Consider the following 13157-nt stretch of genomic DNA (forward strand, 5'->3'; position numbering starts at 1 on the left):
GACTTTCTTACGCTCACAAAGCTGCCAAATTATAGAAAAATAATGATTCGGACATATTTTTTACAGATAATGATAAAAAACAAAATTGAGCATTGTAAGTACCTTTTACATTTTTTATCTTCTGCCATATAATATGAAAGGATATTATTTAATGATGCTTTCTTTTAAAAGACTTAAACCAGGGTAGACACTTTTTTCTAAGGAGCAATGCAGATGATAATAAATAGTTTTTTACTGATTAATTAAAAGAAAAAGTCCTGAGCTGGCAATGGTATTTTTGAAGAAGTCTTACTTTGAAATTAAAAAGAAGGTTATAAAAGCAAATATGGGATATATTGCCAAAAAGTACCTCTAAAAATAATAAATTTAATAAGTAAAATACGCCCCCTAAACTAGATGATAACCCAAATATGTAAGCAAACAAACATAAAATAGGAAATTCAGTTAAAGTAGTTTTATTTATTTAACTCTTTACATAATAACTACTCATTAATGTATAATGTAAGTACTAACTGCTACTTTATTGCTTATGTAAAGTTTATTTATGTTTGTACTGATATTTATGACAATTACAGTAACACACAAACTTTTCATAAACTGTCCGCCTTTTTGATTACCTGCACTTTTTTAGACTTTTATATCTGTGTTTTAAATAAGCACATAAGATGTCATAAATTTCAACAATTAAAGTACTTCGAAAAATTTTATTTTTAAGTATATATGAATATTAAACATAAAATTTTAAGTTAATTTTTATCAACTTAAAATGTTCAATTAAACTGTTTAGTTTGTATCTTTAAAAATTAACCCATTAAACTCTCTAACTTTAACTGCTTTTATCTCAAAAACTACTGTGAATTTAGTTAAGCTGCAAAAAGTATGCTGTAGAGACAATAAAAGTTTATGAAAATAGATTAAGCTGTAAAAGACAATGTGTTGTGTACCTTTATGACACTTGTTTTTTATAATTTATAATATTTTTTCTTTATTTTATTAGTTTAAATGCTGTCGTGACAATTATTAAATTAAGCAAATTTTCTAAAATAAAGAAAAAATAAAGATCTAAATGTATGAAGTATTTTACAAACTGTCAAACAAAAATTATTCTAAATAAAATATACAGTAATTTTAGTACACACTTCAAGCTTTCAAACAAGGGTCGACATTAATTTAGTAAGTAAAAATATGTTGTATCCACTTATACCCTAAATTATTTAAATACCTAATTAAACAAACACTTTGTGTTCGTAAAATATTATTTTGTTTAATTAATTAAAAAAGAACCCTTTCTTTTTAACTTACTGAAGAAACTTGTAATGATTGTTTTAATTTTTGTAACAACAAATTTTAATCAAATTAAATATGTATTCATTTATAATCATTTTTTAATATAGTGAGCTTTTCGGCAATGTAAGGTATTACGCAATAGTACAAATGAAAATTGTTGTAACCATTGGAAGTATTTTTTTAATTGTTTTAATTTTAAGAATAAAATTTATTGATGTACCACATCAAAAATCCTAATTAGAAAATAATATTTGGGTCTAGCCAAATCCAATACCCGGTTCCTGTAGCTCACACTAAATAACTATACTTGTTTCAACTCCTTCCAGTTTTTCTTATCAAACTTATTATAATATTGATAAGAAAATTATAAAGCAGTGGTTTTCACAAGGTGCAAAGAAAAAACTTCTTAATTAATATATGTTATTAAAAATTCATATATGAAGGGAATTTAGAAACTTACATTAGATACTATGGGAAAATTTTGAACCCTACACTAGATATTCCAGAGTTTATGATTATAAGCAAAAAAAAAGGTTAAAGGTATGGATTTTATGGGAATTCTTTTAAATAGTCTACTCTTTTGGAAGGTTTGAGCTTGGGTGCACAGAACTTTTATATTATAGTTTAGTGTGCACAGATTTCAATTATCGTGAAGACGTTTTTTATTCGTTTTTAAAAGAAAGTGTTCTAACACCAAAAGAATTGTTTACTAATACGTGAAAATGTTGTTCAATATTTTTTTACTTAAATGTAAGTAATATTATATAGTACTTAATTATAGATGTAAGCTTGTATCTTATTTACTTTATAAACAACTCAAAATTTTTAAGATTCGGATCTGGTAGATCACTAGTATAAATACTATAATTTTTTGTTAATTTATGAAACTTTCATTTAAACTTACAAACAAAAAGGCAACATTAACAATATTTTTTTAATAGTTAGTAAATAGAGTACTTTAAAATATTTTATAATGTATATAGAAAAACTATACTATAGAACAAACTTTTACCCTTTTTATTTATAATATTTTAACTTGAAAAATTATTTTCATTACCTTAGTCTTAATTTTCATTAACGTTCTACTGTATAGTAACAAAACTCCAAATGTACAGCTTATTAATAAGTATCAATTTTATTAACTTGTTATACAGTTAGCATGATAGTTTAAACGATTTCACTTAATGTGATGGAACTATAATTATACAAACAAATTAAAATTAGATTAATTGAAATTTAAGAAGCTAGTAATAAATATCTTAAATATTTAAATACAAAACCATTTAAAACTCTTCATGTTTACTTATCATACAAAAGAATTTATAAAAATCTTAACAATGACAATCAGTGACTCACTATTGTTTTAAAAGTTCACTACAATATCATTATTAAAAGTTACAGAAAAATAATCTTTGAAATCAACAATAATAAAAGATATACTTTTTTTAAATGCAGTAAATGCTAGGTAACTTTAGAAATCTTTACAATAAAAACATAACTTTTATTTTTTGTCATGTTTCATACTCAAATGATTTTATGCTTTTCAATTTATATACTGAATATTGAAATCATTTTTTATTGGAATAGGAGCAGCATTTTAAATAAACTATATATATAATTTGTGTATATAAATATATATGATCTGTGTATATATATATATAATCTGTGTATATATATATATATATATATATATATATATATATATATATATATATATATATATATATATATAATCTGTGTATATATATATATATATATATATATATATATATATATATAATCTGTGTATATATATATATATATATATAAAGGTTTATTTAAAGATGCAAAACTCAAAGGACTCGAGTTTCGTGACTATTCACTCATCAGCATAAACCTTTTTAATAATAAAGCCCTCAAGGTGGGCTCAGTGTGAAAAATTTAATTTATTAAGTTAAATAACTTAATTCTATATATATATATATATATATATAATTTATTGAAATGGCGATTTTAAAAATTCTGGAACATATTTTTCATAAAGACAAAGAAGATTGTCTCTAATCTTCAGCCAGTTCGAATTTAAAATAAAAAGCACTTTGGTAAACAAAGATGCAATAGTTTACAAAAAAAGCCACTTTTGCATCTTTGTTTACCAAAGTGCTTTTTATTTTAAATTCGAACTGGCTGAAGATTAGAGACAATCTTCTTTGTCTTTATGAAACTTATGTTCCAGAATTTTTTAAATCACCATTTCAATAAATTATTTAAAAGCCTTTCAAGTGGGCTCAGTAGAAAGTGTTTAAGTTTAAACATTAACCTTATTTTATATATATATATATATAGAAAGACTGAGATGGCGCGCGAGTTTCTTTAAGATCCAGAAAACCGAAGAAAAGAAGCACCAAGAGGAAGACAAAAACCATCAAAGAAATGTTTTCCCTACAAGAAACACACCACCACCGGACGCAAGGTTAGCTGATTTTGAAAACGCTTTGTACAAGTTAATAAGTAACATTAAATTTAAAAAATACAGCAACAGTTTATTAAACACCATGAAAAAAGATATTAAGAATATAACATCCTCTGACAAATCAACTAACATTTACAAAATAGACAAAAACACATACAATAAACTTTTGAAAGAAAATATCACATCAGACTACGAAAATAAGACCCAGGAATAATTTAAAAACAAAATGAAGAAACCTATGAATTCATCATCAAATATAATGTGAAAGGCAAAATTTAAAAAATGAAACAAAAACTTGCATTCATTACAATCAAAGACCACAAAAAAGATTTTCCAAACAAACTAAACTGCAGAGTTTTGAACCCCTCCAAATCCCCTTTTAACAAATTCACGAAAGCTAAACTAGACACAATAAATAAAAGAACAATAACAGGCTCAAAACTAAATCAATGGAAAAACGCTGACAGCGTTATAAACTGGTTCAATAAACTTAAAATAACCCCTAAAACCCGATTCATAAAATTCGATATCACTAAATTTTACCCATCTATAACAAAAACAACTTTAATTAATTCACTAAAATTTGCTGAAAAATTCACACCAATCACAAACAACGATCAAAACTTAGTACTACATTCCTGCAAATCTACAATCTTTCACGAAAACAAAACATGGGAAAAAATAAACACCTCTGGCCTATTTAACGTTAGCATGGGATCCTACAATGGAGCCGAAGTGTGCGACATAGTAGGACTTTTCATGCTAAGCGAAATAAAAAAAACTAATGTATTCAATGAAGAAGAATTCGGCATATATAGAGACGATGGCCTTGCGGTCATCCAATCTAAATCGCCGAGAACCATAGAAAATACCACAAAAAAATTACACAAAATATTTAACAAATGGGGATTTAAAATAACAGTAGATGCAGGCCTAATTATAATAGATTTTTTAGATATCGAACTAAACTTACCCAACAAAACATACATCCCATTCAGAAAACCAAACTCGGACATCCTTTACGTAAACAACAAATCAAACCACCCTAATCAAATATCAAAACAATTATCTATAACTATTAACGAAAGACTAAACAATTTATCAATTAACGAAGAATCATTTAACCGTATAAAACACAGTTATCAATCAGCACTAAAATCCGCCAACTACAAATTCATCCTAACGTACCAAAAAGCAAATGAAAAAACAACAAAAAAGCAAAGAAAAAGAAAAATTATTTATTTTAACCCACCTTTTTCCCTAACTGTAGCAACTAAAATAGGCAAAGAATTCTTAAACCTGGTAAATAAACACTTTGACACAAACCACCCATATCACAAAATCTTTAACAGGAACACACTCAAAATTTCTTATAGCTGTATGGAAAATTTTAAAACAAAAATTCTTAAACTCAATAACAAAATATTAAACAACCTAAACCTCAAACAACAAGAAAAAACATGCAACTGCAGGAAAGAAAAATGCCCGTTAAACAATAATTGCCTATCAAAAAATATAATCTACCAAGCTACTATAAAAACAGATGATATAACAAAATTTTACGTAGGTTCCACCAGTACAACATTTAAAAACAGATACAGCAACCATAAAGCAAGTTTTACCAACAAATTAAAAATACACAATACCGAACTATCGAACTATATTTGGGAATTAAATGACGCAAAAAAAGACTATAATTTAAAATGGGAAATACTCTGCAGAACCAAAACAAAACAAAAAAACAATAAAACATGCCATTTATGTTGCTTGGAAAAATACGAGATTGAAAAAATTAAAAAAGATTTATCATTAAATAAAAGAAAAGAAAGGCAGCAACCCTGCCTACATAATCGAAATGTGTATTTCAAAAGAACCAAAACCACTAAATAATAACAAAAAAATAACAACAAAATAAATCTAAAAACAAGAACAAACAAAGCAAAGATAAGTTAACTTGTACATAAGTTGTTTTTAAAATAGGCTAACTAAAATTATTCAATTTTAGTTGAAACGTCACAATGTGTGTTTTTTTTTTATTCTTTAAAAATCTTACTTTGTTCTTTATTATCGTTCTGAGGAGATGCATAAAGCATCAAAACTAAGTAAACGATTTGAAAACTAGTTGTTTTTTTATATTATAAATATATATATTTATATTTATTTATATCAATATTATATGCGAATCAATGTAAAACAAAAAATTTTTGATTTAAAATTGTCTTATAAATGAAAAAAGTAGTAGAATTTTTAAGAAATAAATTATTCAAAATATTTGTAAACTTTAAAATCGAAAAACTACCTAACAAGTTAAGAATAATTTATTTTTGTACATCCCAGTTAATTTGGAATTCTCTAATTTTGAAAATACAGTCAAAAAAATAATTTTAACTATGTAAAAAAACCGCTTATTTTTTATGTAAGTATGAAAAATAATATATGTCATGTATTTACATAAACTACATTGAATAAAAAACTATACATACCCCACAAAATTGATCTGATACGAGAAGATAGTTGTCATTATTCAAATACCCTCTAACATCTGTAGCAACTATACTGTGTTTGCTGCTTCCAATTTTTCCTCTATAGAGTTGGTTATCGATAGATTTATCTGCGTAAAGTTTTATCAATATTTATACAAAATGCATAGCTAATACCATAACCTATATCAATGGTGTTCACGGTGTGCACCTAAAATTAACAAGTGTGCATGGAAGCTATTTTACTGTGCACAAAAAAAATTAGTATGGTGAAAGTATTTGTTTAATGATGTTTGCTTTGTCTCTTTCTAATGTAAAAAGCTAATTGTAACATACGTTAACATTTTTCCACAAGTTTTTTATATATTAAAACATTAAAACATACAAAGTTTTGATTTTAATAAAAATATTTATCCTTTTAGTCTAGTGTGCACAGAATTTGTTTTTGAGTAATTTAAGGTTCACAATTTTTAAAAAGGGTGAAGACCACTGACCCAGTACACAACAAACTTTTTTCTAATAACTTATGTATAGTTTTGAGACGCTTTTTTATTGCAAATTTAAATCAGTATACTTTGTATAACAATATCAACATTTAACACAAAAAAAACTTTTAACATTATACTGCAAACATGTTACTATTGCAAACATTTAAGTAAATATTTTTTAACTTTCTTAATTTTATGCTACAATTTTTTTTGAAATTTTAATAACGTGCTTGATTGAATTTATAAGTAATACAATATGCTGACAGAATTTAAATTGCAAAGCAGGTAATGAAAACAAAAACTTTATTTTACTACAAACTACAACTTAGCATTATTTAACCTGCATGATTAAAACTGTACGCTTTAAAGGAAAAATAGTAAAACTAACTTAATGCAAATTTGAAGTTTTAGTATTGTTTATCAAAAAAAATTAAAATACAGTTAGTTTAAGATACTCTTTGTAGCAGCTTAATTGGAGGAAAAAACACATTTGTTAAACGGGTAGGTGTCAAAAGTGTATGAAAATCACTTTTGCACTAACTTAATTTAGGTACATTGTAGTTATAACTCACGTTAACTTTTTTATTTATTGAACGTTAGTTTTTATTAATATTTATTTAAACTTAAAATAGATATTTTTTAATTATATAATAGTTATATCTTAATTAAAACTTAATTTATAAAAGTTAAATTTGTGCAAAACTGACGGTCCTCTGCTAACCATATTAGCTTTAATCAAAGTCAATGCCTTTAAAATACCACTGTAGTTTTGAATTTCATATTAGAGTTTAAAATTTAAACTATCATAAAATGATTTTATTCTATATACAAATGATACAATTATTCAGCTCTTTTGTTTAAGTGAAAAACAGTCATCAGTTATTTGATTAAATTAATAAATATGTCAATAACCAGATTCTCTGCATTAAACTTGCTTTTTAAAACATTTAAATTCATATTAATTTCAAACCAAAATTTTAAAAATAATTTTTCTTATTGAAAAAATTATATTTTTTTTATCTATTATTAAACTTTTATTTATAAAACTTAATAAAAGTTACTTGAGTACAAAAATGTTACTAAATTCCAGAATTTTCTGTAAATTTTGTTATTAGTTTTTAACCTTTTTATGATTTTTCATCAATTTTCAACTTCCATGACTTTTAATAGTAATCCAACGCAAGTAACTTACAATTAAAATTTTAATATAAAAATAATAAAAATTTACAATACATTAGTTAGTACCCACATATACTTAATAGAAAGGAAATCTCAAGAAAATAAGGAATTTTTTAATTAAATTATTTTAATATTTTCAACTAGTAGTTCAATGCACCTAATTTTATTTACAGCTATTCTTATAACCTTTATATGCTCTTACGTTTACCTTATATAATAGTGTTAGCTTTAACCTAACTTACTTATAAGTTTATTCATATTGTTTTTATATTAAATAAGTTTAACTACCAACAACTTTAAGCCTAATGACAACGTTTAAATAAACAAAAGTAATTGCAGCTATGGTTGTTTTTAAATGTTACAACAGTAATAACAGGTGTTTGAATTTAGATTTTTTTTAACTAAAAACGTCCTCTAATTATAAATAAATACTACATTATAATTATAGCAGTGTAATTACCTACTAGTCAAAACTAAAAACTAGCAAATCTCAGGGTCTGTTTGCAAAATTTTGGATTTTTAGACTATTATTTTTTGATATAAACCGGTTTATACGGACATCTACCATAACCTTAGTTGGTCTAACAATTTTAGGCTTTTAAGTATATGAAACGAAAAAGTCGATTAGTTTAGTTGTTACGGTGTAACCTAGGTGTCTAATAAAAGAAATTTTCAGATTTAATTGGTTATTTTTAAATTTTTGAACTATTTTATCAGGTATGGCCCTTAAAAATATCATAAGAAGTTGAGTTTTCAAAACTTAAACTGTCATGTAACTCCTACAGACATATTTAACATTTAAATTTCAGAATGCTGATTCACTTAATCTTGAATTTTTGAAAAAAAAATTAACAACAGCAACTTTTTTAATTTGAAATACATTTCTTAAATAATATAACAAATGTATTTACAATATAAAGCAGAAACTTTTTAAAAAGCTAATACGTTAAGTATGATAACTTTTGTTCTAAAAGATCATTTTTTTATTTATATAGAAAATTTTAAATCTTAATTTCTTTTTAAATATCTTAATTTTTCAAGCATTCGTACTGACAAACCCTGATAGTAATATTTGGCTAATATTTCTTTAGTTTAAAAAAGTTCAAATAATTTCAAGCACTCAAACTAAAAAAAATATAAAATGTTTCTAATAAAAATCTCATTTAGCCTGATTTAACTTTAGGCGTATGAATCAGGACAACTACACAACAACAAATAAAACCAAAAACCAACAACTTAATAATAAAAGCTACAAAAGCATGGTATAAAAATTAAAATGCAATACATGTTATATTTGTTAGATTTATATTCATCAATTTTTAACCATTGTTCTGCTTAGTGGGATCGTACAAGTAATAGAAAGTATCTTTGCTAATGGTACACCAAGAAAACTTTTTCACATTTGAACTAACAAGACTCCAAGTAAAACCGCTGTCTTCTGACATGTACAACTCATTTTCTTCAGATAAAATTAAAAGTCTGTAAAAAAATAGTTTTTAAGACTTATTTAGTTTTAACATCTAAACTATGCAAGAAAAAACTCATTAGTACTTGAGATTTATAGCGGGAAAAATAAACAAATATACACTTTTTTTGATGTAAATTTTCAAATTTCTGACAAAACTTACAATGAAAAAGGTTTGTATTGGTAACTTTTTACAAAGAAGACTGCATATCAAAAGTTATTTTTTTAATTTCAATAAAAACTGATTTCTATATAATACATCAAAGTTTAAATTTACAGTCCATGTTAATTTTAGTTTAAAAAAATGTTGGGCACCTTTATCCCCTTAATCTCAAAAAAAAAATAAAATAAATTTACAAGTGTAGTACAATTTTGATTGTGAATGTTAATTTTATGAAAGTTTAGTAAAAACTTGGTGGTCAGATGGAATGAAATCTTTTTTACAAGTACCAAAACATGGCTTCCAAAATAAATTGTATGTCTAACTTAGTCAGAGTCATTATGTACCAAAGATTACTACAGTAGTCTATCAAATAGAGAAGTCTCCATCTATGTAATATATAACTATATAATACTCATTGTTTAATCATAAAAACATTGTAACTTTTGAGATTTTATTTATTTTGTAAAAAGATTTCCTATAATTCCTTATAGCTCATTATCTTTATTTTGTTTATTTTCATGAAAAACTTTAAAATTCACTAAAATAATATTTACATATTTAAAGCTAGGGACGTCAAATAGTTTAATATTGAATGTTGAAAAAATATTTTTTTAAATTTTAATGTTAAAAAACTTCCTATTGCTAAAATTAGGAGACTTTATTTCAAAGTTTTAAAATGTTTTGAATTCTTGAGACTTTTAATAGTTGTAGAATAAACTGTTAAAAAAAGAAAAAAATACTAAAAAGCTGTTGGAAATGTTTTATTGTGGTAGTATTTTTTGCTATTTAGTTTGTACCTATTAACAATCTAACTTAAATTCCTAGTATCTTAAAACTATTTAGTTGTTTAATCTATACAAACTTTCTAGTACCTAAAATTAAAGTCTGCAAAATGAGAAAAACGTAAAAAACAAGATTTGCCGTCTTCAATAGCTTTTTATTACATATTTTTATTAAACTACTTGTAAATATATATATATATAGAAAAAAAAGTTTAATATCAATATTACACTAGAAAATTAATAACAAATTAAACTAAATTATACAAACAAAAGGTATTTAAAACTATCAGTGTATTACTTAAAATGTATAACAATCACAACCTTTCATCACTAAATGGATTAAATTGCAGAGTTCCAGCTTTGTATCTAAAATGCAAGTCAACTTTTGTGAAAGTTTCAGCTGCATCAGTGGAGATAAGTAATGTAGAAGTAGTTGTATACTTGAAAAACTCAGGAGCAACAAACAAAATTACCTGTTTAAATAATTTGTAATTACCTATAAATGTATAAAAGATTTCAGTTGATACTTTTAAGTCTATTTAAATAATTTTAAGTATATGTACATTAACTCAAATAGAAAGTATAATATATAAAAAACAAGGAGTGTTTTTTAAGTTAATTAAAGAAGAAAACCAAAAGATTTTACTTCAATATGTTTTGTTTCAAAAGTTTGTTACAAAAACTGTTTAACATTTACCTTTTTTGAGTCCAAGGGAAATGTTTCAAGTCCACTAGAGGCAATTAGCTGACCATGGAATTGATTTGTAATTTTATCAAAGCTCCTATTTTTTAGATATTTCTTTAACATTTAGATAATACAACTAAAGTATTTAAAAGACATAACGACTATTTTAATCATTTCGAAAATTAACAATTTCAAAATTATCATACTAAACAGAGTTGCTATTCATTGAAACATTTTAACTATAAATCACTTTAAACAAACCTGAGTAAAATAGTTTACCTTATATAATAGTTATGTAAACCTTATAAGTACTTGAAATTATTTTTTTTACGTACAAAGCAAGACAAAAAAACAATTGTTTGCAAACCACTCTTCATTTGCAAACAATCTGGTAGATATATTTATTAAACATTTAGAAACATTTTCATTCATCAACAAAAAAGTCTAACCTTTTAAAGAAAGATCAAGCCATTCCGTATTTTAACACACTAATTTAAGTAAAGTTATTAGCTAAGGAAGTAAATAATTAAAAATCCATTTTTTTAATCTCCTAATTAAATTGTACAAGTTATATCCCTATAGTATGCATAACCTTTAAAAACTTTCAAATAGTATGTATAAAAGAATCATAATTAGTTTAAGTAAGATAATTATATAATTTCTAAAGGTATTGAAAATTTTTACTTATTTTATAAACATTGTGCACTCAATCTAATCATATAAATTTTACATAAAAATTGTAGATTTAACTATTAAACATACAAAAATTATATTTATCTCAGTCAAAACACATTCCTCTTTTTGTCATGCACAGACTTAGTAAAATACAAACAAGTTAACAGAAAGTAAAATTTTGCTGTACTTTTATAAATTTTTAGTTTTAAGTTTTTATCAACGCCATTTGAGTTTCTACCTTTATATTCAACAAACTGATGTTATTTTATATAGTTTTACCTTAGCTTTCAGATACTTTTTAACATTTGAAAGTAATGTTTTAGATCTGACTTATAATGGATCAAATTTTGAAATTATATATGTTTCAAATGTTAATATAATGGAAAAAATATTATTTTATTAAACTAAATCTTTTGATTAAGGGCATAGGGGGGGTAAACACCCTTTTTTGGTTTTTGATCTTATTTTATATAGTTTTTACTAAGCTACAAGATGCTTTTTACAGATTTAAAAAATTCAAAATAATTTTTGAGATATAGCCGGTCAAAGTCGGAGCCAACAATAGGTTCCTTATGAGAGGCGCAAACTAAAACGGAAAATAACTAGAAATCACTAAAAATCTATCTCCTCCTACGTTTTTTGAGATAACTACCTCAAATTTTCAGGAAATGTTCCTTGCAGTATTTAGAAAATTATGTCGGAAGGAATTAAAAAAAAAATATTTTAAAAAAATTTTATAATAAAAAAACAAAAAAAAAACTGTTTTTTTTGTTTATTTTTTATATAATTTTTTTATTTTTAGTTTTTTTAAAAATTCCTTCCGACAGAATTTTCTAAATATATCAAGGAACACTTCCTAAAAGTTTGATTTAGTTATCTCAAAAAACGTAGGAGAAGATAGATTTTTAGTGAAATAGTCTATTTTTGCCGTTTTAGTTTGCGCCTCCCATAAGGAACCTATTGTCGGCTCCGACTTTGACCGGCTATATCTCAAAAATTACTTTGAATTTTTTAAATCTGTAAAAAGCATCTTGTAGCTTAGTAAAAACTATATAAAATAAGATAAAAAACCAAAAAAGGGTGTTTACCCCCCCCCCCCCCCCTATGCCCTTAACTCTTTTAATCATTTTTCTAAAAAAGTCAATTACTACTATTTAAATATTTCAAGTTGCAATATATCCACTATCTTTACCAAAGCTGAGATGATTTTGCCATAATACAACAAGTGCTAGACCCGACATTTGATCATTAACAATAACAACTTAATGACTTAAATAATTGTGCATAGTGACTATGTCTACCTGATGCATACTAACGATGACAAAACATGGTTAGAGAAAATTGTGTTGATTATTGTTGATGGTCATATAATTAGTCAGCTACCAGAATATTAGTGTTCAAAAGCTTATTTTTAGATATTTTAAGCTTTTTAAACAATTAGTACTTAAAATTTTTAATAAAACTCATAAATAAAAATTAAAGTAATAATAAAAGTATACAT

General features: G+C 24.5%; 1 protein-coding gene across 1 annotated transcript in view; it reads right to left on the reverse strand.

Annotated features, from left to right (window-relative positions):
- The window catches only part of LOC145834289 (sortilin-like), a 39198-nt gene that overhangs the window by 25628 nt on the left and 413 nt on the right, over positions 1 to 13157 (reverse strand). Inside the window, exons 3-6 of the mRNA XM_082941685.1 lie at positions 10994 to 11078; positions 10618 to 10769; positions 9211 to 9365; positions 6223 to 6350 (exon numbers count right to left, since the gene is read on the reverse strand). Coding sequence (XP_082797811.1) covers positions 6223 to 6350; positions 9211 to 9365; positions 10618 to 10769; positions 10994 to 11078 — 520 coding nt within the window. The remainder of the gene's footprint in view (positions 1 to 6222; positions 6351 to 9210; positions 9366 to 10617; positions 10770 to 10993; positions 11079 to 13157) is intronic.

This window comes from Thalia democratica, chromosome 4 (assembly GCF_965202585.1).
Source record: "Thalia democratica chromosome 4, ktThaDemo2.hap1.1, whole genome shotgun sequence".
Classification (NCBI taxonomy): domain Eukaryota; kingdom Metazoa; phylum Chordata; class Thaliacea; order Salpida; family Salpidae; genus Thalia; species Thalia democratica.